This window comes from Ciconia boyciana, chromosome 5, assembly GCF_034638445.1.
Source record: "Ciconia boyciana chromosome 5, ASM3463844v1, whole genome shotgun sequence".
Classification (NCBI taxonomy): Eukaryota; Metazoa; Chordata; class Aves; order Ciconiiformes; family Ciconiidae; genus Ciconia; species Ciconia boyciana.
The window spans coordinates 60,947,367-60,973,044 of record NC_132938.1 but is presented as its reverse complement, the minus strand read 5'-3'; the positions used below and the strand labels follow the sequence as shown (position 1 = coordinate 60,973,044).

Below are 25,678 nucleotides of genomic sequence, written 5' to 3'. Positions count from 1 at the left end.
TCTGCAGAAATACTTCAGTTTTTCAGGGGATGCTTTTATCCTCTTTTCAGGCTTTGCTTTCACAGTTTTGAAGCGAGACAGACAATACCACCCAGTCCTACAGAGTGCCTTTTGCACTCCAGCCTTCATCACTGAAAAGGTGCTTCCTCAAGCTAACCAACAGCTGCTGTGCTGACCAGATGTTGTTACTAACCTGTCCACTCTGCCAGTGCAGGCAAACACACTGAATATCATGAGTGAAGCACCCTGGAGCTGCATTATTGTGGAGGAAGGAATTCAAGGCATCGAGTTGACTGGCTGCACCCATCAGGCTACTCTAGCTAATAGCTGCAGCCTTAAAACAAGAATTATAATTTAATCTACAGCATTAATCACCTTGCTATGCATCTACTCCAGTTAAAAAAAAAAAGACAGGTAGTGTACAAAACAAGCTCTTACTTGATAATTGCAAGCTACGCACAGCCCTAATAAACTACTGAAGGCCACTCAAGTGGCCAGGCCTCTTCACAAGCTGCCTGAAAGCGTAACTAAGACGAGGTGGTAAGTTTTCACCTAGGTTATAGGAGGAAAGAAGCATGCCCTAATCCCGAATTTCTTTTAAAAATAACTTGGATTGATAAAGCACATTTATTTCATATTTTAACAGATACATTACAAAACAAGCTGAACACCACTAGGAGCAAGAAAAAACAATTTTGCTTAAGAAAAAAAAATTAACAGCCAAAAGAAAACCGTGGAACAGGAATACCTAACATTGGGAAAGGCCACGGTTACTTTGCCCCACTCAAGACCCACGGCAAGCACTCCAACACCTCACACAGCTGTCACAACAGCACAGGAACACCGAGAGATAGGGGCTTCCCCCTCAGCTTCCCTCACTTTGAGGGCAGAAACCTCGTTTCTACACTTTTTCTCCCAGCAGCGGAAACAGCTCAGGGCCGCGCTCTGAGACGGACCCACCCCGCAGTAGCGCCAGACACTAACCATCTTCCCCGCCAATAGACAAAAAATGGCGGTCTCCTCCACAGCACCAGGTAGCACACATACGCACAAGGGCACCGCGCGGGACGAGTTTACATGCACACCCTCGCCCCGCCCCCCCCAAGGCGCATGCGCTGCCCGTTCTCTCTCCGCCCCTCCGCCCGCGGCGCCCTGTGACGCGCGGAGCGTAAACAAAGCGGTGCATTCTGGGAAGAGGGAATCGTTACGTGCAGGAAGAGGGAGCCTCCATCTTAGGCGCTCGACGCGTCGCGGCGGCGGCGGCGGGATGGCGGCTGATAGCCGGGAGGAAAAAGGTACCCGGTGGTAGGGGTGAGGGCAGTGGCTAGGCCCGAGGAGGGGAGATGGCTCGGGAGGGGGGGATTCCCCCCCCGCCCGAGCCATCTCCCCTCCCCGGGGCCTGCTTGGTTTCTGGTGCTGGGCCTTAACTCTGGGAGACGTCCGTGAGGAGAGCGGAGGGGCGGCGGGGCCGGGAGGCCCTCTTCGAGGACGATTTTCTTAGTCTTTAGATATGGCGTGTGAGGAAACGCTCCCTGTTGTGCCCTGCGGTGCTGGAGGTGATGGGGCCATGGTGCCGTAATGTGGTACCGCGGCGGCAGTGGGCTGAGGGCAAGGTGACTTGAGCAGCGAGAATAGGAATAAGTTCGTGGGCCATAAATTTAACGTCATTGGCAGTGAATTACTGCTGGTTATCTTCTCGTAGAAAGTATCTGCTTTTGTTTATTTTTGGTGGATCCCTAGCTGTATTTTTTGCAGGATTTTCTGCTGAGGGACGTAGTTACTTTAGCAAACAGAAACTGACGTTGGAGTATTATTTTGGTGATTTTTGCTCGGCTTTTTGCAGTCAGTTATGTATTCTGGGCACTGTGGGTAAATAAGTTTGAATTAAACGAATTGAACGTTTCCAGGGTGATGTATATTTGCCACTCTTGTAACTGTCTGTCACTGTACGTGGAAGCTGAAGTGATCCGCATGTTGTCTATGAGATTATATGAGTCAATCCTCACCAAATAGTCCATGTAAGAAATAAAAACAAAGTTTAGATGTAGAAGACTGCTGTTTGGTGGTTAGTACAGACAATAGCAGTGTTATAAAAAAGGTAAGGATCATTGTGGCGTTGTGGTTTGGTTTACATTGTTTTGGATTTCTATGGGATACATTTAATGTAAGGTTTTTTTGCATAGTAGATGTCCATAAAATGTCTTTTGTCAGAGTGGTGAAAGGTTGCCTACTCTAATATGTATTGTGAAATTAGATCACATGGAAAATTCCCACTAGATTTTGTTAGAACTGATAAGTAGAATTATTTCTGGTGCTTCATTCTTAACGGTATTATTGTAAGACTGGTGGGATAGGATAGGATACGATCAGGTTGTGTTGAAACAGGTGTGAGGTGCCGCCATGGATGAGCAGTGAAATTGAAACATTTACTGTTGTCATCTATAAATTTCTGCTCATATAATAATTTATCCAAATGGGCTTGAACTCTTTTATTCTTTGTGGGTTTTGTTTGTTTTTTGTTTGGGTTTTTTTTTAATCACTGACAGTGGTCAAGTCACAAGTAGCAGACAATAAATGTTTTTATGTTTCATATTTTAATTTGCTTTTAATTTTCTGTCCAATGAAAGGGTTGATTCTGACTGCATAGCAGGTGTTAATGCACATTTGTTTGTAACTCAACTTATTTCTACTGTAAATACAACATTATTTTTATGCTCCTTTTGGAAGAGAAATGCTGTTTCACTGCTTAAAAAAAAGTGGAAATAAATATTGTGTACCTTTTTAGTTTGAAACCACCTGGTCTTATCTCCTCTGTTTGCCAAATCATATTTTTGCTTGGACCCTTCCTTGAATAGATCTAACGCTCATCGCCAGTAGAGAAAAAATGGCCTCCCCAGGTCACTTTCCTGCTGTTTCAGGTGAGTTAAATTTGTTCATGGAAGGATCCAACACACCTCAGAGTCAACAAAAGATGAGTTGCAGGAGAGCCCAGTTGGGAGTGTCTGTAATGGAAAGGACTCATTTGGACCTTCCCCCTTCAGCAGTGATGAACTGTAAGAAATCTGTCCTCTACCATCTTTCTGTTTCTTTTTTTGTGCTTTTCCTGATGCTTATCTTGATCTGTCTGAGATAATTTAGCTCATCAGGTTGAACTCTAACAGTGACAGTTCAGTGAGTGGAATCGTCTTGTGGAAGTCTGTTGAGCGGTATACTCACTGCAAGTGAGAGACGGGAACTGTGTGTTCTGATTGCCCTTTTTGCATCACCAGGCTGCTAAACAAATCTGGAAATTATTTTTAAATAAATCAGATGGATGTACCTACAGAAGGGGACGGGGGGGAACTCATCCTTCTCCTGTCTTTTGTGTACTTGTTTAAGGTTCCAACTATAAATCAGGCCCACCTAACTTGGAAGGGATTTAACAGAGAGTATGTGTCACACTTGCTTATTCCATTAAATTTTCCTTATCTGCTCATTTATTTCTGAACCAGCTGATACGTGAGTCTTTTAGCATCTCTGAATTCTACTGCAGTAGCTAGGTTAAATATAGTTTACTCAAGTATGCTGTTACCTCACCAAAAGGGAAAAAAAGCTAAGGTTCAATATGTGTGATCTGAGATGGGTGATATGTTTAATATTCTAATCCTAGTGCACCTCTTTTTCATAAGTCTTTAGTAAAAAAAAATCTGGTGCTCTGAACTTGCCTAGTCTCCCATGGGGAAGCAGAATGCAAGCCAGGAAATTGCAGGCCATGTTTAGTAGTTGCACAGCCATGAGTCTGACTCTTGTGTATCTCATCAGTAACAGCAAGAATATTTGCTGTGGATGTATAGGTATAAGGGCTGTTCCCAAGAGAATTATGATGCAGCTTCGTGTTATATTTAAATGCCCTCTAACTGTAAACTGCCCGGGAAAGGCTTGATCCACCTCTCACTGCACTGCTTCCTTTGCATTAGCTACAGCAATTGTGCAGTTCAGGGACCACTTCTGCATTCCCCTACCACAGAAAATGTGGAGAAATGCCAGCAGGAAAGCTAGCACACATGCTGACTTCAGATTCAGTAGTATATAGTAGAGATACAATTATAATAGTAACTTTTTTCCCTGATGTGGATTGTGTCTTTTTTTAATATCAAGCTGTAAAACTTCTCTTGCAGCGCAGCTCAAGATTTTGAGATAGACAAGTTGCCAAACTCTGGAGGACTTCGTCTGCTGCCTTACCCCGATTTCATCCAGTACAGGAGTCCTTACCTGCTGCTTTATAATGTTGTACAATGCGTCTTCTACAGATGCTGTCAACTAGTGGAATCCTTGGAGTTTGCTCTGCTTTCCTTTTCCTGAATACAGAAAACAGGATCAATCATAGTAATGTAAAGTGGAAAGAGCTAAGAACTCCAGAGTTTGGGAGAAGAAATATGAGATTCCAAAATTAATACCTTTTCTATTATTTTTCCCTTTGCATGCTTAGGCTTAGTTCACTCTTCTTTTTAAAGTGCTTGGCCTACAGATCTGCTGTCTAAAAGCTGGTGAATCCTTCTACCAGAATCACCGTATATCCCCTTTGGTTTCAGGCAAAGTGAAACGGAGTCAGAAACAGTGACAGATCTTAAAAGTTGTGTGACCAAGTGTGGTCATTTACTGCTTCTAGCATGAATTGTTGTAAACTTTTGCCCTTTTGATCAAGGTGAATTAATTGTAGCGGTTTATTTTCAGAGCAGCTCAGAATTAATTATGCAGCAAATAAGTACTACTTTCCCCTTCTTCAGTGGGGTGACCTAGCTTATATTCTTGTTGATAACTTGTCCTGTTGTGTTTTTTCTACTTGTAGGTGAACCACAAAATTCACCCTTCTAACACAGCAATGATGACAAAAATAGCAGGGCAGCAGGGGAGATAATTTAAGGTGCAACTTCCTCAGGATTTTGAGAAGAGAGTTCACTCCTCTTTGCTTATGGCACTCAGACTATCTTCCAGTCTCCTTTTTCTCAAATTTTGTACAGGCTTTTTTCTTAAGCTTTCATTTGTAGGTCAGCTTTCCTGCAAAGCTTGTGTGACATGGGGAGCCAACTTGGACCATATTCAGAGGCCTAAGTGCATCCTGTGACATATTTTAATTCTTTTATTGGCTTTGCTTGATCCTTCCAACTGAAATTGTAGAAATAAATCAAGAGGATATTAATTTTTGCCTTGTAGCAGGAAATGTTTGGGTTTGTAAATATTAGTTCTACTGTAGTTTACATATTCAGACTTTTTATAGTTGTTTTTAATGTTTTGGGTTTTTTTATTTTTCAGATGGTGAACTGAATGTTCTGGATGACATTTTAACTGATGCTCCTGACCAAGATGATGAGTTGTATAACCCCGACAGCGAGCAAGATAAAAGTGAAAAAAAGGGTAGGTGACTTTGGTAGTGGATGTCCTGCAGGAATGTAAATGGTAAAAATAATCTTTCTTGTTAGGGTTAAAATATTTGAAGTAGTGGCTCTTATAACCTGATTCAAAGAGTGAAAGAGTTCCAAAAGTCTTTATTTCATAGACATCTGCCTTTTCACCTGACCTTCCAAGCAAACAGTTAACTAGGTTTCCTTTTGTCTCAGAAGCAATTGCTGAGTTTGGCTTGTTGTGAATTCATTTGCTGTTAGAAAATTACTGTCCTTCTTGGTTCGATGAAGTGAAATGGAAATGGAGCAAGGGAGTCCCAGCGTCCGGTTCCAGCTCAGTTCTTGATTTGGCTTTAGGCCAGTCCCATAAGCGTTTAATTTAGTATTCTCATATATACAATTTAGAAAACACCTACCAAAGTCTAAAGTTTTGCTCTTTTAAAGTAAAATACATGTTTTGGAACTTGAGCTGTTCCTAACAAGCAGTTTTGAGTGTTGTTGCAAAGCCTACAGCTGGAAGGTGCTACCTATGACTGCAACAGGGGAATTACCCAAAATAGAGAAAGTAGGTCCCTCTGCGTGGTTTTTGGTTTGAGATACAAAATAACATTGAACTTGATATCTCTTTCTATTCAAGGATCAAAAAGAAAAACTGACAGGATGGAAAACGCTGAAAGCAAGAGACAAAAACCTTCTGTGCATTCATCGAGGCAGATGATGCCAAAGCCTCCTAGTTCATCAGTTAGCAATAACAAGAGAATAGTGAGTACGAAAGGAAAACCAGTATCAGAATACAAGAATGAGGAGTATCAGAGGTCTGATAGAAACAAGCGCCCAGATGGTGATCGAAAGACACGCGTGTCGAGCAGTTCTAGGGAACCTTATAAAGGACAACCAGAAAAAACTTGCATGAGGAAGAGGGATATTGACAGAAGGGCGAAGTCTTCTACACCAGATGGTTCAGAGGTATTAAATATTCTTGCTGCCTTATAAATTATATGAGACTTTTATAAGGCACATTCTTAGGACTGTGTGTGCATCCTGACAATGTTATATGACTGCTGATTCACTTTTTCTTTAAACGTCAGAGAATCAGGCATGATGTGGATAGAAGACCAAGCAGATCCAGCCATTCCTCTAAAGAAGAGGTGAACTCTGAGGAATATTGTTCAGATCATGAGACTGGCAGTAGTGGTTCCTCTGAACAAGGCAATACAGAGAATGAGGAGGAAGGAATGGAAGAAGAGGAAGATGATGAAGGGGAGGAGGATGAAGAGGTGGAAGAAGATGGGGAGGAGGATGAAGAAGAGTATGAACAGGATGAGAGGGATCAGAAGGAAGGAAATGACTATGACACACGAAGTGAAGCCAGCGATTCTGATTCTGAATCCGCCTCTTTCACAGATGGGTCAGTCAGATCTGGGACTGGTTCAGATGCATCAGGTAGGTAACATCTAGCGTGCTAATGTGAAATACCTTGCCATTGAAAGTTTGGCTGCTTTTAAAAATAACCACTTCCTGACTATGTCAAAAGTAAGCCTTAGTAGCACAAGTCAGTAAGATGTTAATTATGAAATACCATAGGCAAGGAAAAAATATACTGGAAAGTGGTATTTCCTTACACCAAAACTTGTGGATATCAGGATTGCCATGCTGAGGATTCATAGTGTTCTTGATTGCTCTGGTCTTGCTGTTCAATGCTTTGTAACATTAGAATTAGTATTTTCTTAAGTATCTAATGGCTTAGTTTTCCATATGAATCATTTTGGTGTTGAATTGTTCTGTATTCATCTAGGTGAGTGACCAGGTAGACTGATGTAGTAAAAGCACCATATCCCCAGGAAAGGATAGTTGAATCTTAAATAGTGGCTGCCTTCAGCTTAGGAAATCTAAACCTAAGTTGAAATGATTAGCTATTAGGGCAAACTTAGAAAGAGAGAAATGTTTTAAGCAAAAATTAGAAACAAATGCTTCACGGTTGTATATTATAACTGGTCCTAACTTACAGATGTGAAGTGTTAATGATGTAAATACTTTTGGTTTTGGCTGGTTTCAGGTGTTTTTTTTGGGGTTTTTTTGTTTTTTTTTTTTTTAAGAAAGCAGCTTGCAATCCTGTTAAGATTCCTCTTGTCTGTCTTCCTTGTCTGAAGTTTGCATAGGTGGTCATCCTGCTTAACATAATGCCTTTTTTTGGCTCAGCTCTGCTGTTTGGAATTAGAGAACAGAAAGGTGTAACCTGAAGACAAGTGAGGCTGTAATAACTGTTCTAAAAAGCTCTGTAGTATAACATAACACTTTTAAGAGTGGAAATAGTTGCCTGTGTGCCTCAGTGTTTTGTTTTCATACCTCTTGCCATTTTATTGAGCTCTGAGTGAATGAGCCGATATCACTATCACAACACAGTTTGTGCTCTATGTTGCAAATTTGGCTGAAGGCTGAAGAGAAGAGCTAAACCACCCTTACTAAAACACCTAGGAGATAAATTCTGTCTCTAACCTTTGCACAGAATTACTAGATTTGTGGTGTTTGTGTTCCTTTTGTGAATGAAAAGCTTGAGTAATTAGCATTTGCTTCTTTTGTGCGTGATAGTTTTGGGGCAGCAGTCACAATTTTCATGTGCAAGCCAAATGCTAACTTTGCTATTACAGATGTTATTTTCCTGTCTCAGTACTTTTTATCTCAATTTTGCCTGACACTTGATGTTTAAAATATTGCTTTTATTTGTTATGGGGTTTTTTTAGATGAGAAAAAGAAGGAGAGGAAGAGAGCGAGAGGTATCTCTCCAATTGTTTTTGACAGAAGTGGAAGTTCTGCATCAGAATCGTATGCAGGTATTCTTTCCTTTTATTGCTTGTCATCCTGACTTGCATCAAATCTTAATGTGTAACCTAAAATAAATGTAACTGGCTGTAGAGGTTTATGGGGTATGTAGCTTTGTATAATTTGGTATTGACTTCTGGCATGTTGTGTGTGGATACCTTTGGGGGGAAGTAGGCTTTCTTGTTACTTTAATGCTATTCTGTTGCTTAAGTGGAATTTTCACTTTTTTTTTTTTAAACTTGGAAGATGATGATTCAGTGACTAGTTTTCTGAGTAGGAAATTGTTCAAATACTATTTTAAAAAAACAAACCCAAACCAAACAACCCAAAAACAAAACAAAAAAATAAAAACCAAAACAAAACACTCGTGCACATTGAATAGTACTTTTTGTGTGTGTGGGTGCGCGCCAGAAAGCATAATTTGTCATGAATGAAAATTGTATGTGACAAGGCTGTAGAAATTGTATATTATCTCTATTAAGGCTCAATCTGAACAAATGTACTTTGGCTAAACACAGGTTCAGAAAAGAAGCATGAGAAATTATCATCTTCCGTTCGTGCTGTCCAAAAAGGTATCATTTAAATTTGAATTTTTAATGCATGCCCCATAGCAAGCCATTGTCTCTGTTCATTAAATTACCTGTAAGTAGTAATGTTCCGATATAAATCAGTTTGAGCGCATAATTGTTGTGAGCATGACAAGTGAATCTTGAGCTACTTTTGCATGTGTTGAGAGTGATACACAAAAAGTTCAGTCGCTTTGCTCCTTGCAGAGGCAGCCAAGCAAAAAATTAAGTGCTCACATCTGAAAAGAGGAACATTTCAGCATTCTCTATTGGATGACTTGTGCTGATATGAATGTTACCCAGTATTTATCCAGAGATTCTTAAGCAAGGAAATAAGTTCTGTATATCGGAACATCACTGAATCATGCTGATTTTATTTTATTTTTTCTTTACCTGAATATCTAAGTTTTAGTTTTTATTTGGTTTCCCCTGGCATTTTGTGCTCTACAGCTTAGACTGTTTCAAGTTGGGTGGTTGACTGTGATAACACATAGGTAGGAACTGGGTGGGATACAGTGTATTTTGAAGGAAACAAACAACTATCTACACTCAAAGCAACATTTTTTACAATTAAAATATTTACAGTTCAGCTTATTTGACACTTTGTTTTTTTCAGACCAAACAAGTAAACTTAAATACATTCTCCAAGATGCAAGATTCTTTCTCATCAAGAGTAATAACCATGAAAACGTATCGCTTGCTAAAGCGAAGGTATGTTGAATTTTCTTCAAACTGATCACTTTGTCTATTTTCAAACACATGCGCCTTACTACAGAAAAGCATATAAATAGATGCATTCTTTTCTCCATCACTCGGGTCTTGGTAGAGGCAAGGATGAAAGCCGCTACTCCTTGATTCTTCAAGGATAACTATTCTGCTTCCACTGTAACCTAGAAAAGTTTCTATACCATCAGTCATTTATCTTGATAAGAGCAGGTTTAAAAAGGGGCCTGAAAGTCTGTTTGATAACGTGCTAAGCCAACCTCCATTGGGAATGCTGCAGTGGTATTTTCTCCCTTTCATCAGCACCTGTGTTTGTATCGCTGCACTGTGAGGAGGTTAAGAAGGCTGTTTTGGCTTTCATCTAATGCTATAAAAGTAATTTTTTTCAGTTGATTTGGGGATCTGAAGCCTTATTGCAGAAATGTATGCCTGGCAGTGCTGGTGTAAGGGAGTTCTTTGGGCGGGATTCCAGTGCACTGGACTTTAGCTGCTGAGGAATGGCACTAGGCCACTCTGGTGGTTTTGTATTTGCATGTATTATTTGGAACAGCTTGTAGAGAAAATAGGCAATTTACTGTTACACAATATACACAGAGTATGTGATTCCATTAATGAAGATTGTGTAAAATAGAATAGCATTAAAACAATTAAATTAATCTTAAAATTCCTGGACAGATTTGGCTCCCCCCACCAGCTTTGGGTCTGATCGCTGCAGTGAACACCGTTCTGACTGGTGTTTGCTTTAGCTCTTTAGAGGAGTACGTCCTTTCTGTGCCTCATCCACACTTGGGGCTGCAACAGTATCCTTGTTCCTAGAGTTCTTGGGGTGGATGCTTTATCTCTCAGTGTATAGGCATCAGTGCTTTGCCACTGCACTTTCATGAAACTGGCTTTTGTGGTGCCAATGCAATAAGTTGTTCCAGATCACAGCAGGGCTTCACAAGCAGCCTAAAGCACTATACGTCTGACTGAAAGCTAGTAAAAAATCCAAATAGTTCTCTGGTGACTCTAATGAATTGTCAGAGTCAGGTAAGCACTAATCTGGGCACAGAGTAGGACATGAGAACATACCTTCAATAAAAAAGGAAGGGGAGGAACATTTTATTTGGTAGATCCTAGATCACATTCTGAGGCTGAAGTTTGAACATACTAAAACAGCACAAGCTTCTCTGAGTTTCCCTGGAGAATACATCGGGGAGCTGATCTTGCTGAAAAGTAATACAGCAAACTGGTATTCTATAGCTCAGCTCGGTGCCTTAAAACAGATTGGGTTTTACTGTGCATGGCTACACAAAGGCTGGTGAAAAGGAAAAGGTAGGAATTAGTAGGTGGGGATGTGGGAGGCTGAACAAACTGTTTTGAGTTGTCTTCCCAATTTAAAATATTGGTCTGGTGTCTTTCATGTTTCTGGCCTTTCACTAAAAGAGTTTTAAAGTCTGCAAGCTGTCGTTAACAAATCTGTGTCATACTAAAAAGGTTACTGAAGTCTACCTGCCCACCTTTCAGTATATATGCTGCTGTTTTTTCATAGTTTGTGTGTATTATATAATACATGAACTCCCAAAGTCACTTAAAACATACATTAAAAATACTAAAGGCAAAGGTTTTCATATATCTGTCCATCATTATAATTACAAATGAAACCTTATAGATGGTCTAAATGCATCTGCACTGTTCAAAAAAAGATTGAAAAGCCAATATTTTAAAAGTTTTATCATGGGGCAGGATAAAAATATTTTCTGAAGGAACTGACTTTAGCAACACCTTTCTTTTTCCGTTATCTTCTGTCCAGAACACTAGTTTGGTCTTGTGTTCCTCACCTGCACTATGTACTTCTGTTAGCTAAATCACTTGAGATGAACTCTTACTATATTTTGGTCGTGGGTGGGGATTGTTTTGTTTTAGGGAGTATGGTCGACACTTCCAGTGAATGAAAAGAAGCTTAATGCTGCATTTAGATCAGCAAGGAGTGTTATTTTGATATTTTCTGTAAGAGAGAGTGGCAAATTCCAAGGTAAGGGAAAGTGACCTATTATCAAGGTAAGTGAAAGTGAGTTTTATGTGCAATAGCTTTTCTGTTGTGTCTGTGTTACAATTCATGTGAAATCCTCTAGGATTTGCAAGACTGTCTTCAGAGTCCCATCATGGAGGATCACCTATACACTGGGTGCTGCCTGCAGGAATGAATGCAAAAATGTTGGGAGGTGTCTTTAAAATTGACTGGATTTGCAGGTAATAATTGTTCATTTACGTTGCTGTTTAGTAACAAGGCATTATAATACCATTTCTGTGTATTACCCACTTGAGTGCTGACAGCATCCTTTTGAAAACTTGATTCAACCAGAGATCTGTCCTCCAATCTCTCCAAATCCATGCCTCCACGTTACTGAGCTTGGGACTCAGGTCTGTACCTGACATGCACTATAGAAAATATATATTTTTTTAAATGTAGACAGTTAATTAATTTAGAGATTTTAATGCTTGATTGTGTTCCTTCCCTGGTCTCTTGCACTGAAACCAGAAACTATTCTGAAGTCTTTGAGTAGAAACAACTGCTTATTTGAATAGACATCTGTGGATAAGAGGGGAAAAAATCCTGTAAGGACAGATCTGTCTTCATCTGACATCTTGGCATCTGATTGAATAAAGAAAAAAGAAAATGCTACTTTCTGAAAGAAAATGCTACTGCTCTAAAATAACATATGAAATAGTACAGATATTTTGCATAATGTATAGGTTGTGAGCAGTATGTTCATTGATTTAACGGAGTATGTCTTACAGAAAAGGTTTTAAACCTCTCTTAAGAAAAAGAGCTATATCAATCCTGTGAGATACATTGCATAGTTGTACTAACACTTTGGGCTGCCAGGAAGACTAAATACAGGGAAGGTGAGACTTCGAATTAGAGAAAAATCTAGGTTGGAAAGGTGGTCTGGAAGTTACTGTCTCCCACCTCCAGCTCAGAGTGGTTCTAGCTTCATAGTTAGGTCAGATGCTCAGGGATTTATTTCAGTAGATACCACAAGCTACCACCTCACTTAAAGACTGGTCAGCGTATTCAGATGGTGAGATAATAAGCAAGCACAATCTCGATATTGTACAGAGACCAAAAAAAATTTCTGAAATAAGAGAGCCTGTCATAGTATGGACTATACTAGTTAATATTAGAATAAGTCAAAGTGAAATCTTCAGTTATTAATATGTACTAATACGTTCATTCAGAGACCTGACAGTGCAAAGGGTAACAGGATTATTTTCTGTGTAATGTCCTGCTGTATGCATTTAAAAATTTTTTTTAAATGAAAAACGGAGGCAAAACTATAAATGATGACACTTGCATATTTAGGCGTGAATTGCCGTTCACTAAGTCCGCTCACCTGACCAATCCTTGGAACGAACATAAGCCAGTAAAGATTGGACGCGATGGACAGGTTTGTTAATTTTTTTTTTTCTGTAACTCACATCATCTAGTGCTTGCTTTTGGCTTTGTATGTACAGAGAAGATTTGGAATCTTTTTAGATCAGTTGTTACTTGCAGTAGAGTACTGTGACAAAGGCACTCGGTTTATTTCTAATGTTGTTGTGGAAGAAGGAAACAATACGGTGCCAATTCTGATTGTCATATTTGTGTGATAAACAGTGTTTGATGCTTCAAAACTGTGTGATATTTTGGATTTGAAATGTAACGTGTCTTGCATTGTATGGTATGCAAACCTATATAGCATCCGTTTTTAAGAGCAGGTTCTGGTGTTTCCAGCTGTGCTCTGTGTTGCTTTTTTTTTTTTTTTAAATATACTGTATTGCTTAGGGCATATACTCTACCATTATAAGGTATATGCTAAGTAAATTTTATGTGGGGTGGCTCTTTGTCTTGTCAGACATACTAGAGTGCAGGTACGTTACTGCTGTCATCAAGTAACCCAGCCTTGACTAAAATAACAGCTTCTGCTTTCTTAAGGCACGATGGGAGTTGCATAATCCCCGTGCTATATGGAAAATGTAGACTCTGAGTGTTATTTTGCCCATAGACACATTCACTTTATTGGGTAGCACAAGTAAAACAGTATTTTCAGTCTTGTTTTTAATTTAGTGTGAACTTAAAAAAAAATTTCCGTTAACTTTGTTTCTGTTAAATGGTCAAGGAAATAAATTTGTTAATGTTTTGTCCACTTCACGATAGAGTTGCAATCCGGGCATGGGTTTCATCTTTTTTTCATAAAATTGCTGTACTGTTAGGTACTGGGCAAGCATTGTCTGATGCTTGTTCTCCCTGCTTTTCAACTTGGGTTATTTCCTGAAGTGGTTGTCATTTATCCATTTACATTTTGTGTAAACCTGAATGGATCTCTCTTCTGAGGACGTGTGCACTGAGCTTCTTGCATTTACGACATCCTTTAGGAAGGCGTTCCGCAGGCCTGCTAGTCACCAGGTTGAAGAAGCACTTTTTTGGATTGTTTTGCACCTGGCTCCTGCTAGCTTCATTTGATGTCCCTGAGTTCTTGTACCAGAAGAGGGAATCAACGAGTTGATCTCTGTCCCTCTCTCCTCCAAACAACGCGTGGTGTGGGACACTCCCATTGTATCAGTCTTGTCCCCCATGTTCCTCTCTCTATTCTAGGCTGGAGAGAGCCAACTTGCTCAGTCATTGCATGTAGGAATTGTTGTGCTCATTCGGTTATCCTTGCTGCCCTGCTTTGAAGCTTTTCCATTTGTACTGTTGCCCTATTTTTTGAGATGAAGGGGTCAGAACTGCACCCAGTATTTAAGGTGTGGGTGGAACACGAACTCTCAGTGTTCAGGACTTTCTCGTTCTGTGTTCCTTTCCTAATAATCCTGAACGCACAATTTACTTGATTTGACTGCTGTCAGGCATTGAGCTGGTATTTTCTTGGACTTGTCTATCATACACTGAAGAACTCACTTTTAGTGGTAATAGTCAACTTCGTCAGGCCATGGCTTTATATGTGAAGCTGGGATGGAGTTTCTTCCTACGTGTGTCACTTTTCTCTCTGTAATAGGTGATCATTTTCTTTGTGATGAAAAACAGTCCTCTGATTTTGTAGCAAAACAGTGATGTGGCCTGTATGTCTTATGGGAAGATATGGTTGCCCCAAGTGTTGGACTAGTTTATGAAAATTCTAAATATTGCCTAAAGAGTGAAAGGTAATGTAAGTGAATTTTGCTCTGTGTCTAGTGATGCTGAAATCTCTTCGAAGTGTCCTTTTTTCTTTTTTTTGTAATGTATGTTGTCAATGTATTTGGGGAGAGTTTAATTTCTTCAGTTTATAAACCACTACTGAACTTCTAACTAATTCTAGGAAATTGAGCCGGAATGTGGAACCCAACTTTGTCTTCTCTTCCCTCCTGATGAAAGTATTGACTTGTATCAAGTCATTCATAAAATGAGGCACAAGAGAAGAATGCACTCACAACCCCGATCAAGAGGACGCCCATCCCGTCGAGACCCCGTTCGGGACGTGGGAAGGTTAGAAACGTTCTTTGGACTGATAATAGGCACATGTATCAGAATAACGTGATGGAGGAATATGATTCGTCAAAGCTTTCCCTGCGATAAAGAAGAGAGAAAATCCTCAAATCAAGCTGCATGGACAAGTTTGTGGCTTCATTGAGGATTTCACATGGTTCCCCGGTCTGTCATTTTTCAAGAGGAAAATGGGGATCTTTGCTTTTGCAGAAAAAAAGCTCTTAAAGTGCTGTCTAGTTTAGACTAGATCGTTTATTGAGATAATGCAACGTGTAATGCTAGCTGTAGGTAAGCTTGGCTTGATCATGAGCAGGCTAGATGGAGAGAAGGAAATATTTATATGCCAAAAATGTGTTAATATCTTGTAAAAGCCTTTTCTTTCAGGTGTGTCTCTGGATAAGCCTTATCAAATATGGGACTTTTATAAGGATCACTTAGAATTTTGCAGAAGATGCCGCCTCATTTTGAGGATAAAATATTTAAGTTATTTTGATATTCAAGAGGAGCATTATTGGGACTGTTTCAAATTGTGTCACCGTGATGTGTTAACCCCATTGCCAAATATTCTCTAACATGTAACCACTGAATTCACACATCTTGCTGAGCTTCTGAAAACAGTAGGTTCTTTCCAAAAGGGATCAAGTGGCCCTTGGAGACCCGGCAACAAACCAAAAAGAATGGCTGTTGCTGTGTCTGTATATACAACCTTTCCAGATGCTGGCAGTACCTGTGGACTTAAAGTATTTTTAGAGGATCGACATGGTTATTGATCACTGCTATATGAACTTAACATCATTTTCCAGAAAAAAAGGGGTATAACTTGTTACAGAATTGGAGAAGTCTTTGCAAAGAACTGATATTAGCACTTCTGCCAAACACCTTTTCCCCGTGTAGCCACTTTGCATACAGACTGATGTATGGTTTGGGCTGAAACCTTTGGTTAAAGTTTCCTCTTTGTGGAAACATCCTGTGGTAGGTACAGATACCCAACAAGAGTCCCCATTTCCTTGAGCTTAAAAAAAGGACACTGTAACGAGTAGGTAGGAGGAAACCTGGCAGCGCCCCCCTATTTTTGGCTTTAAAGGACTGAACACCAAGATGGCTTTTGAAGTTAAGCTAAGAGGTTTCCAGTGCAATAAAGTATATACACGTGAAGGTTTTGCAATGGACTGCAAACTATACATATAACACCACCACACCTTCTCAAGCCTGCCAGGGCCTCCATTTATGTATGTGGCTTACAGCTTAAAGTCAGTAGTTGGACTACTATATGAACTGTTTCTATCATATTTTATACCGGTCGTAAATGCACTCTCAAAACTACAAGAAAGCGGTATGTTTATTCTTTACACCAGCTTTTATTTTCCTTGATCTGATTTTGCTGTAGATGCAACTGCTTTGGTTTTTGGGCTTTTTGCCATAGTAAAGAATCTGCTTTCATTTTAAAAAGCTTAGTAACTGGGTATGGTGGGCTTTAAAGACTGAAGTTGGGAAGGGGGAGGAGAAACGACTCTTTATAAAACTAAAAGCTACATGAGCTTGTTACTCAGTGAGCAAGTTGCACAGTAATTAAGCAAAGTGTTAATTTCTTGTCATGTCATAAGAAATTATATTGCTGGGGTGGGGGGGAAGGGAATGGATTTGTAGCTGCTTTGTGTTTAGAAACACTGTTATATTAGCATTGGAGTCTCCCATTAATCTTGATGTACCTTGATGGAGCAAAATTAGCAGCCACTTTTCAGTTCTTTATTAAACATAACAGCAACTGAAATGTAACTGTTTTATAATCAAACTTCCTCCCTGAGAGTGAATTTATCATCTCTTCTGTAAAGGAGCTGTTTGTGTAGAAAGGAGCCCCAATTATTTTAATTATTAGGAAGCTTACTTAAACTTTCTGTAAAAGGCACTGATGCATTGCTGGTAAATTGCTTAGAAGAGAAATTGTTAGAAATAATATCATTGGCCTACCCAGTTAGAAGAGCTACAGTGAAATAAGCAATTTCACAAAGCATGCACAATTTTATTTATAAATGTTATGGAAACAGACCTTTTATAGAATTCTTTACCCCATAGGTAGCAAATACAGCAACATCCATGACTTCTGACTGTAATGATATATTTTGCCATCTATTTTCACTGTATTTAGTTCTGTAAATTATTTTGTTATCCAATAGGTTGTTTCAAAATGTAATGTGGAAAGTGTAATGTTAAAGCCTAAGTCTGAGTTTGTTTTAGACAAATTTGTTACCCTTTGTTTGGTACGAAGGTACAGTTGGGTAGAGTTCCTTCCTTAACTACCAAAGCTCCTGTAGCCAGAAACAGTGGAGGGTATTTAATCAGACTGCTGTTCCTGATTATTTGAGTTCAAATTTAAAGCTGTAGAACATTTTGAAGCAGATGGAATTCAGAATGATTAAATTGAGATCCTGGGCAGCTCAAGCTATTCCTGTGAGGTATTCTGCTGTGACGAATGCTCCAAGCAACCTTGTTTAATCTCTGATATCTAATTTGTGTAGGCGTCGACCAGAAGATTATGATATTCATAACAGCAGAAAGAAACCAAGGATTGACTATCCCCCTGAGTTTCACCAAAGACCAGGTTAATATCTTACTATGAAGATTTGTGTGCACCAGTTCACAAGTGTTTTCTCTTTTAGTGTATCCTCATTTAATTCAAAAGTAAAATAGTGATATGACTGGGATATAAAAATGGGACTTGTGCTGTCTGCTGGTTTAACCCACCTCTCGCAGAAGTCAGTGACACTGTTTCACTGGTTTGAGAGAGCTGAGTTAATCTAGGCTGAGCCCTCTTAAGAGCCTCAGAATTGTGTACATTGTTGTGAATGATCCTCTCAAGCAGTTTGTTAATACAAGTAGCTGAAATGCCTGACGGGCACAAGAATTGGTTTGACCTACTTGTCAATGCACTAATCGTCAAATTAAAATGTTTATCAGAAACTTCCAACTGGGAAAGTCAGCTGAGATTGCCTGACTAGCAGCCTGTGTTTAGAGATGACAGTAGACATTCAGTTATGTTTTCAGAGAGAATTTTTTTACAAGCTTGACATGAGGAAGGGAGGGGGGAAATTTCATTGCATTTTACAAGAGGGTCTAATGGTGAGATTGAGAACGGAATTTTGTAGTTCTCCAGAAAGAAATGTTTGTAGCAGTAATGCAGCAACAACACTGGTAATAATGCAGATTTTTTTTTCTTCAGAAAGCAATTATTAAGCAATTGTCACTTTTAATCTACCAAATCTTGCTTCACTGCTATTAGAAATAAATATTCCATTATTTCAGTAGTAGATTTGTAAGTCTTTCATACGAACCTGTCTTTATCTGTCCAGCTTGACTGCAAAGCCTGTGTTCTTTGATGCAAAAAGAGTGTTATTGCTGCTCCTTGGTTTTCTAAGACCATTGTTTAGAGTACAGAACAAAATATTTTAAAATAATGAAGCTCAGAAGCATTATTTTATTAGCATAAGCATGCCTGGTGGTTTGCATAATTTTACTGAGCTTTTTAAAGTTTACTTCCTGGGATTTACTGAAGCTGTGATAATTCTTTGCCCTGTGGGGCTTTTCCAGGTGTCTTTTAGGTTGTTTTTAATTTTCTGTGTAACATTGTATCCAAAACTATTAAGAAATCAGCCCTAAGAGTTGCCCAGATGAACACATTCCACTGAATACATGGTTAATAAGTAGTAACAGCCATGTGCTGACTGCCAAAGGACAGTACCCTTCAAACTTGTAGGCATTCCCAATTTGTTTGACTAAAATTCAAGTCTTTATTTGCACAGATACCCCCTTGCATATTTATTTGTACTGTGTGCAAGTTCCTATGGGTATATCTGTATCATTTTTTTGTTACTGCATTATACTATTTTCCTGTACTGTCTACAAGAAGTTGTAAGTTTTTGAGAATTATTTTGAAAGTGAGGGTAATGGCAGGTCGACACAACTTCATAGCTGGCACAAAATGAAAGGGCAGTTTCTAATGAGTATATTTTTTAGACTGTTATCATGAGATGGTAAATTGAATTAATACTGCTTGATGTTCGAACAGGGTATATAAAGGATCCCAGATATCCCGAAGTAGACAGGTAAGGTGTGTTCATGTTACTCATTTTTATGCCCTGGTGACTTGTCTGTATGGATAAATTGGATTTAGTTCTACAAATTTTTATTCCCAACAGACGATTTTCAGGAGTTCGACGAGATGTATTTTTAAATGGGGTAAGTTGGTGCATGCAGACTTTTGGGGAACTTTTTATATTCAGCTTTCAGCGCTTCCAGAGAACACTCATCACAAATGTTAATATTACTGTCTTTCATTTTAGTCCTACAATGATTACGTGAGGGAATTCCACAACATGGGACCACCACCACCGTGGCAAGGAATGGTTTGTGTCTTGTTGAATTACATTTTTCTCTGTAGAATATGAGGTGTTTTGTTCCCCTCTAGAGAAGCCTAGCATATTCATTCTGCACTCAACTCTTCCCTTTTCCTAAAATATATCTTTGCTGTAGCTGTAAAATTTTTAGGGGAAAAAAGTCTTTATATCAAGTATTTTGTAATTTACTTAGCTCTCAGCAATAGTCCAGCATTGTAGTAAGCAGTACAGCAGCAGGAATCTGGCTTGTTTTGAACCTACAAGAAACTGCAAGCTGTGAGGAAATAGCAGAACCCTCCTTTAGCCTGCACAAGAGGGTGTGATGAAATTTTGTATTGCGCTAAATATTTGTAGTAATTGACTTTCTCTCAAACAGCAAATGCATCAAAGAGGTGGACTTGCTGCAGAGGCTCAAGGAATGGGCTGGCATGCTCTAGTGTTGCGCAGTGGCTTGCTTTTGGCTGTGGCAGTGAAGCATGCCGGGAAGTAGTGGAATGTACTGCACATTGTAATCAAAATAAGTCTTGCTGTATTGCAGCCTCCACTGAAATGCACTTTTTTCCCAGTCAGATGAGCATATGTTTCCCTGGAAACATTCAAGGTCAGGTTGGATGGGGCTTTGAGCAACCTGATCTAGTTAAATATGTCCCTGCTCTTGCAGGGGGGTTGGACTAGATGACCTGTAAAGGTCCCTTCCAACCCAAACTGTTCTATGATTCTATGAGTACACGTATCTATGACTACATACATGGAAATTAACTGATAGTTCACTCGTACAGCTGTGGTTTTGCTATCATGTCAGGAGCAATAGTCATTATAACTAGTTATTTTGGTTATATTTAGTAATTCTGGCCCTGAAGGTCCTGAATTTGCGTAACTGTAATGAGTCTTTTGGCTCTTGTGAATGAGCAAAAGGCAGTGCCGGATGTAGAGATGCTACTATAGCCTCTAATTTTTCTCAGCTGAAACACAACTCTGGTTTGTCTTACCTGAAGGAAGTGAGCAAAGTTGTCAGACTGGGAGGAAAATGGTTTTTCAAATACAGCTAAGCCTCCAGAAACTCCCTTCCCCCCCCCCCCCCCCCTTCTGCCTCATTCTGCATGCTGTCCAAGTAGTCATCCTAAAATCCAGCCCTTCCACCTACTTCCTTTGTGACAACAATGCAAGCAAAGATGCTTCAGTAGTATGGGAAAAAAAGGCCTTGCTGATTGAAGAAATAGAAGAGAAGAGCCAAGAGATGTCTTGTTTAAAAAAAAAAAATTATCTGCTAGCCTTTTGTCAAATAATTTCTCTTGCAGAGTAAGTTTGTGCATTTAAAATAGGAATATATTCATAAGGAATGGCACTGAAAAGACTCGTTTCTATAAGAGCTCACTGGTTTGAACAAAATTCACATTCCATATACATAGATTTAAAAAAAAAAAGGAAAAAACAAAACAAAACAACCCCACCACATTTAAGTAGCAGAAGTTTTATATACAGTATCACTTTGAGGCAGATATGGAAAGAAGGCATGTTTGGGGAGGGTGTTGGCCAAACTTGTAAAGAAGCAATGGTAGAGAAGTAGTAAAGCATGATGACTTAATGAAAAATAGTCTGCCATTCAGTTAGGAGGCTGTGATTGGATATATTTAGATGTCATGTTTTCCATCTGAATGAAAGTAACCTCTGCTCTTAATTCCCAGCATTCAGCCTTGTGTGCATTCCTTTGTTTTGAAATGCTCAACAAACTTGCTGTAACTTTCTTGTAGCCACCGTATCCAGGTATGGAGCAGCCACCACACCACCCTTACTATCAGCACCATGCACCTCCACCTCAAGCTCATCCTCCATACTCAGGACATCATCCTGTACCACATGAAGCAAGATACAGAGACAAACGAGTAGTAAGTGTCCACAGAGACAGAGGGGAACGCAAGTCTGCAGGGCAGAGTAGGAACAGGAGGAGTTTGGGGTATAGATGTAGCCTCACCTGAGATTTGTTGACTTTGATAAACTGCATTTTTAAGACCTGTATTAATTTTCCTTGGAAAGATCAGTTATTTAGATTGACTAGAGACTTCCAGCATCTTTGAAAAGCCTCTCCCAGGTGATGTAGAAGAGCAAAATTCTCAGAACATACTCTTAAACTGAGGTGTGTGTTTAAAATGGCTTCCAGCTGTCTAGCTCTTAACTTTTCATGCTGAAGCCCAGTTTGAATAAGGACATGCCTGTAATATAACTTGTGCTCACGCACAACAAATTACTTTATCAGCAGAAAAGTTTGTGGTTTATAACTTTTTACAGGCACATCAAAAAACAGGGCAGATTGTTAAATAATTTCTGTCAGCTGGCTTTGAAGGCTGCTTAGCTTTCAGGTCTCTTGCATTTGAACCCCAGCTTCTGCACAGTGGAAGCCCAGACATGGTGCTGCCCTGAAGATAAAAGAAGAAACTTGTACTTATGGATGCTGGACATAATTTGTTTGGGTTTTTTTTTAAATACTGGGCTTTCCCAAGAGTTACGGCCAATCTTATGAATAAAGGAAGGGAGGGGATTTTAATCTGGGAAAGAAAATAAACAGAGCTGTCCTTTCATCACAGCACGACTATGACATGAGAGTAGACGACTTTCTTCGCCGCACACAAGCAGTTGTCAGTGGTCGGAGAAGCAGGCCTCGGGAGAGGGACCGAGAGCGGGAACGGGACCGTCCTAGAGATAATAGAAGAGACAGAGAACGTGACAGAGGCCGTGATCGGGAAAGGGAGAGAGAGAGGATTTGTGACCGGGACAGAGACAGAGGTGAAAGAGGTAGATACCGAAGATAATCTATCTGGAACCAGTGCTCACTTGAAACAAAAAAAGCTTGTATTTTTTTGTGTGTTTACAAGTAGTACATTTTATTTTCAGCTGTCTACTTAAAGTTCATTGTGTAGAAGGATTTATAATGACCCTCTCTATTCCAAGCATGCAGTGAACTATGAACTGGAAAAACTCAAATCGGCCAAAAATAAAATACGCAGAGCTGACATTCAACTTGGCATTTCTATTGGAGCAGAATGGGAAACAGCTAAGGATGTAGATATTGATTAATTCTCGATACGTGTTCATCTACTTAGTGACTTCATTCTAGGTTTTTGAATACTGATGGATAACTGCCATTTTTTTTTTTTCTTTGATGTTTTCTTCCTGTAGTTTCACATGGTTCAGTGGGGGAATGCTGCTATCAAGTATGCAAATATTGAAGTATGATTTTTTTTGACTGTATGGCAGTGTTGTAGCAGCCTTTTTTCTCTCCCTGCCCCCCCCCCCCCCCCCCCCCCCCGCATTTTTAACCCTATCTGTAAAGTCAAGTGTTTTTTCAGTCTTCAGTAATGAAAGCAATATTAAGAAGACACTATTGATTTCTAATTTTTAACCTTTTTTAAAAATCTTCCCGCGTTCAGTAACATTTTGGTCAATTCTCTTGTCTAGTCTCCTTCCAAAATGTACACATTGCTTGGAATGTTCACAATCTGCGTGTGTGGAACCAGAAAATATTGCTGTATTCTACATTGCTACCTTTTTTTTTTTTTTTTTTTTTTATAAAAATAAATTGGTAACTATTGAAATGATTAAAACTCCAGATCGGGTTTCTTGGTCTTCTAAGCTTGCCAGCTTTGATAGATTTTGGCAGTTCTGGGAAAGTATTTGTATTCAAAAATAGCTTGAAGGTTCTTGTGATAGGTGAAATTGATCCGAAGCCTGAATTTAGGAAGAGGACTGCTGAAATAAAAGGTAATTGCTTTTCTCTTTCCACTGTGAAGTTGTTAACTTATAGCTCCTGCAGCTAATCAGAGTTATTAAGGCCCTACATGTTCAACTTAATCAAATTATTTTTGAGCTATTGATAGGCTGTCCTCAGCCATTATCTACCAGGAGTGTTCTAGTCCTGCAAGATCCAGACGCTCCCCATGTCTTCTTTGTAGTGATTACTGCATCACTTGTTATTTGTCTTAGGTAGGAAATATTTGAATCTAAATGCCAATGGTAAAACTGTGAAAAAAGAAAAGTAAAACTTGTAGCGGAAGTTCTTCAGTTTCTCCAGCAATTTCCTAGTTCTCAAAATTCGTATGAGTAGCACTGCCTAGGTGGACTTCTTCATAACCTTCTCACATAACAAAGCCAGATTGTAGCATGTGCTTTAAAGACCTCCAGCTCCACAGCGCTGAGTGCTGTAGCCGTTTCTAGAAACTGCAATATAGGATTGGCCACAGTGTGGCAGTTGTGGAAACACGTGTTTTTTAGATCTGACAATAATTTAGGCTCTGTATATTTTAGTCTACACAGCTATAGTAAACATCTACATGTGCTAAGCAAAAAGTTTGACCTCCAACATGCAAGTATGTTGAGATTTTTTTAAACACTACAAAAAGTTGAACATATGTTTTAGTTCCTCAAAACAGTTTACTGTGCACTGAGAGGTTAGCCTATTAGCAGTAGGATTAGATCAGTATATCAAATTCAGTACACATACTGTGTCTAATTGGAGAAATGCATCATAGACCACCTTTGTTCTTTGCTATCTTTCTCTGCTTTATATACAGGTAGAAAGAAGAGGGGGTTTTGGTTGGTTTTCTTTTTTATTTTTTTAAATTCAATACTAGGTAGGCCAAATTTCTCCAAGTTACAGAAAAGCACCTCCTTGAAGTGACTGCAGAGCACTTTCTCTGTCCAGCTTTTCCCAGCTATCCTGTTTTCCATGTCCTTTGTTAGCCCTCTCTGACCAGCATCTACGCAGTATGCTAGGAGGCCTGCTGGCCTTCTGGCATCCAAACTGACATCTCAGCAAATCTTCTGCTTGCAGAAGCTGGATGATGGGGGCTGTTAGTGATCAGGCTTGGTGGAGCTGGGCTAGGACCCAGCTCTATGAACAGTTACAGCAAAACTTTTCGGATCTGGGGCCTGAATGTCATGCTGTTCCACTTTCTGTTCACTATGCATATTTCAATATGCATATTCCTATATATGATTCCATCATGACCATAGGAACAGTGTACCAGAAGTTACCATGAGAAGCACTAGTCTTGTTCTAACCCCTCTTTACTTTGGAAACAATTCACTTGAGCTTTCGTAAATGTTGTAGTATGAAGAGATGTAAGCAGACATTGAAACTATTGACAATGTTAATAAAAAAGTTAATGTAGCGTAGGGAATTATATTATGAAAACAAAAATAACATATTTTCTTAGCCTGTTCTGTTTGAAAACAATTCTGCAGCATCCAGAATACAGCAAATATCAGTTAAAATTGGGGCAGGTTCTTTCTTGAGTAAGCTGGCACAGAAGTGGAATAACCTTACCTAGAACAGGACACCTGAACTAGCATCATTTTAGTAGGCTTTCATCAGTAAGTGTACCTGGAACAATTTCAGGAGTGCTGCATTTACTATCACTCTTATCTGAGCCAAAAGCAGCGTTATTTTCCCTCCAACTTTTCAGGAAAGGCAAGTGACTATTGCACTGTTCCCACATGTAATGTTACTTCTTTGCAAGTTCCATGTCTAGAGATTCTCCTGCATTTATCAGTTAGCATGGCTCAGAGGCATTTGGGGGTTAAGATGGGCAAGTTACTGGCTGAGGTGGTTTTCACACCCCTATAGTGTTGCAATTAGAATGATGGCCTGTGCAGGACTCCAGGCATATACTGAATGGAAAAGAGAAATGCTTCTTGGAAAAGTAATTTCTCTGCTGGGTTTAGGACTCTGGTCTCCCCTCAGTCCCCAAGTAGTCAGTGCATTTGTAAAAATGTGATCATACAGGCTTTACCAGCCACTTGCAGCTCCCAGTTTTTCATGATCTTGGCCATTCAGATGGGCGCTTTTTAGGAGCCTATGATCTTAGCTTCAGTGTCCAATCTGGAGAGAGCTGTTCTGACAGGAGAGGCATTTTGGTTGTGAATCATCAAGCCTGGATGACATTATAGGAGAGGACAGGCTTAAGGTGAGGAGATTAGTTGCAGATTGATGGGAAGGCTGAATTTATTAAATATACCAAAATGAATTTGAAAAGTTAGAGCAGCAATTACCATTCTAGGGACCGTGTGTGATCAGCTAACAGGGTCCCAAGGGATAAAGCAACTATAATTCAATCTTATTTAGGCCAGAAGGAATTTGCTGGCTAAGCAAGCAGCTCTGCCCCACAACAGCTTTTTAGCATAACCCAGTTCAACAGGGTGCTTCATGATATACCCAGCTTAAAGCATATCCTAATAATTTTATTCACCAAGGAATGTGCATAAATGCCTTGCTGAATCAGCCTAGGAGAAGAAAAAGTGCCGATGGGAGCAGGATGT

The 25,678-nt window shown here is 39.5% G+C and overlaps 1 protein-coding gene across 6 annotated transcripts; it reads left to right on the top strand.

Moving 5' to 3' along the window:
* Positions 1-1,166: 1,166 nt before the first annotated feature.
* On the top strand, positions 1,167-22,955 carry YTHDC1 (YTH N6-methyladenosine RNA binding protein C1). Of its 6 annotated transcripts, none has more exons than XM_072861760.1 (18): positions 1,204-1,295; positions 2,919-3,053; positions 5,293-5,394; positions 6,019-6,347; positions 6,470-6,824; positions 8,123-8,212; positions 8,720-8,773; positions 9,384-9,478; positions 11,396-11,504; positions 11,605-11,722; positions 12,837-12,921; positions 14,809-14,975; positions 17,492-17,574; positions 19,039-19,075; positions 19,169-19,208; positions 19,313-19,375; positions 21,118-21,252; positions 21,949-22,953. In XM_072861760.1, exons 1-18 carry the CDS (start codon positions 1,268-1,270, stop codon positions 22,171-22,173), a joined length of 2,250 nt encoding a protein of 749 aa, XP_072717861.1. In that variant the 5' UTR covers positions 1,204-1,267; the 3' UTR covers positions 22,174-22,953. The 6 variants fall into 6 exon arrangements, with proteins under 6 accessions (XP_072717863.1, XP_072717864.1, XP_072717861.1 ...); XM_072861758.1 differs by having other exon boundaries at positions 1,253-1,295; positions 2,856-3,053; positions 21,949-22,954; XM_072861762.1 differs by lacking the exon at positions 2,919-3,053 and having other exon boundaries at positions 1,167-1,295; positions 21,949-22,951.
* The last annotated feature ends 2,723 nt before the right edge of the window (positions 22,956-25,678 follow it).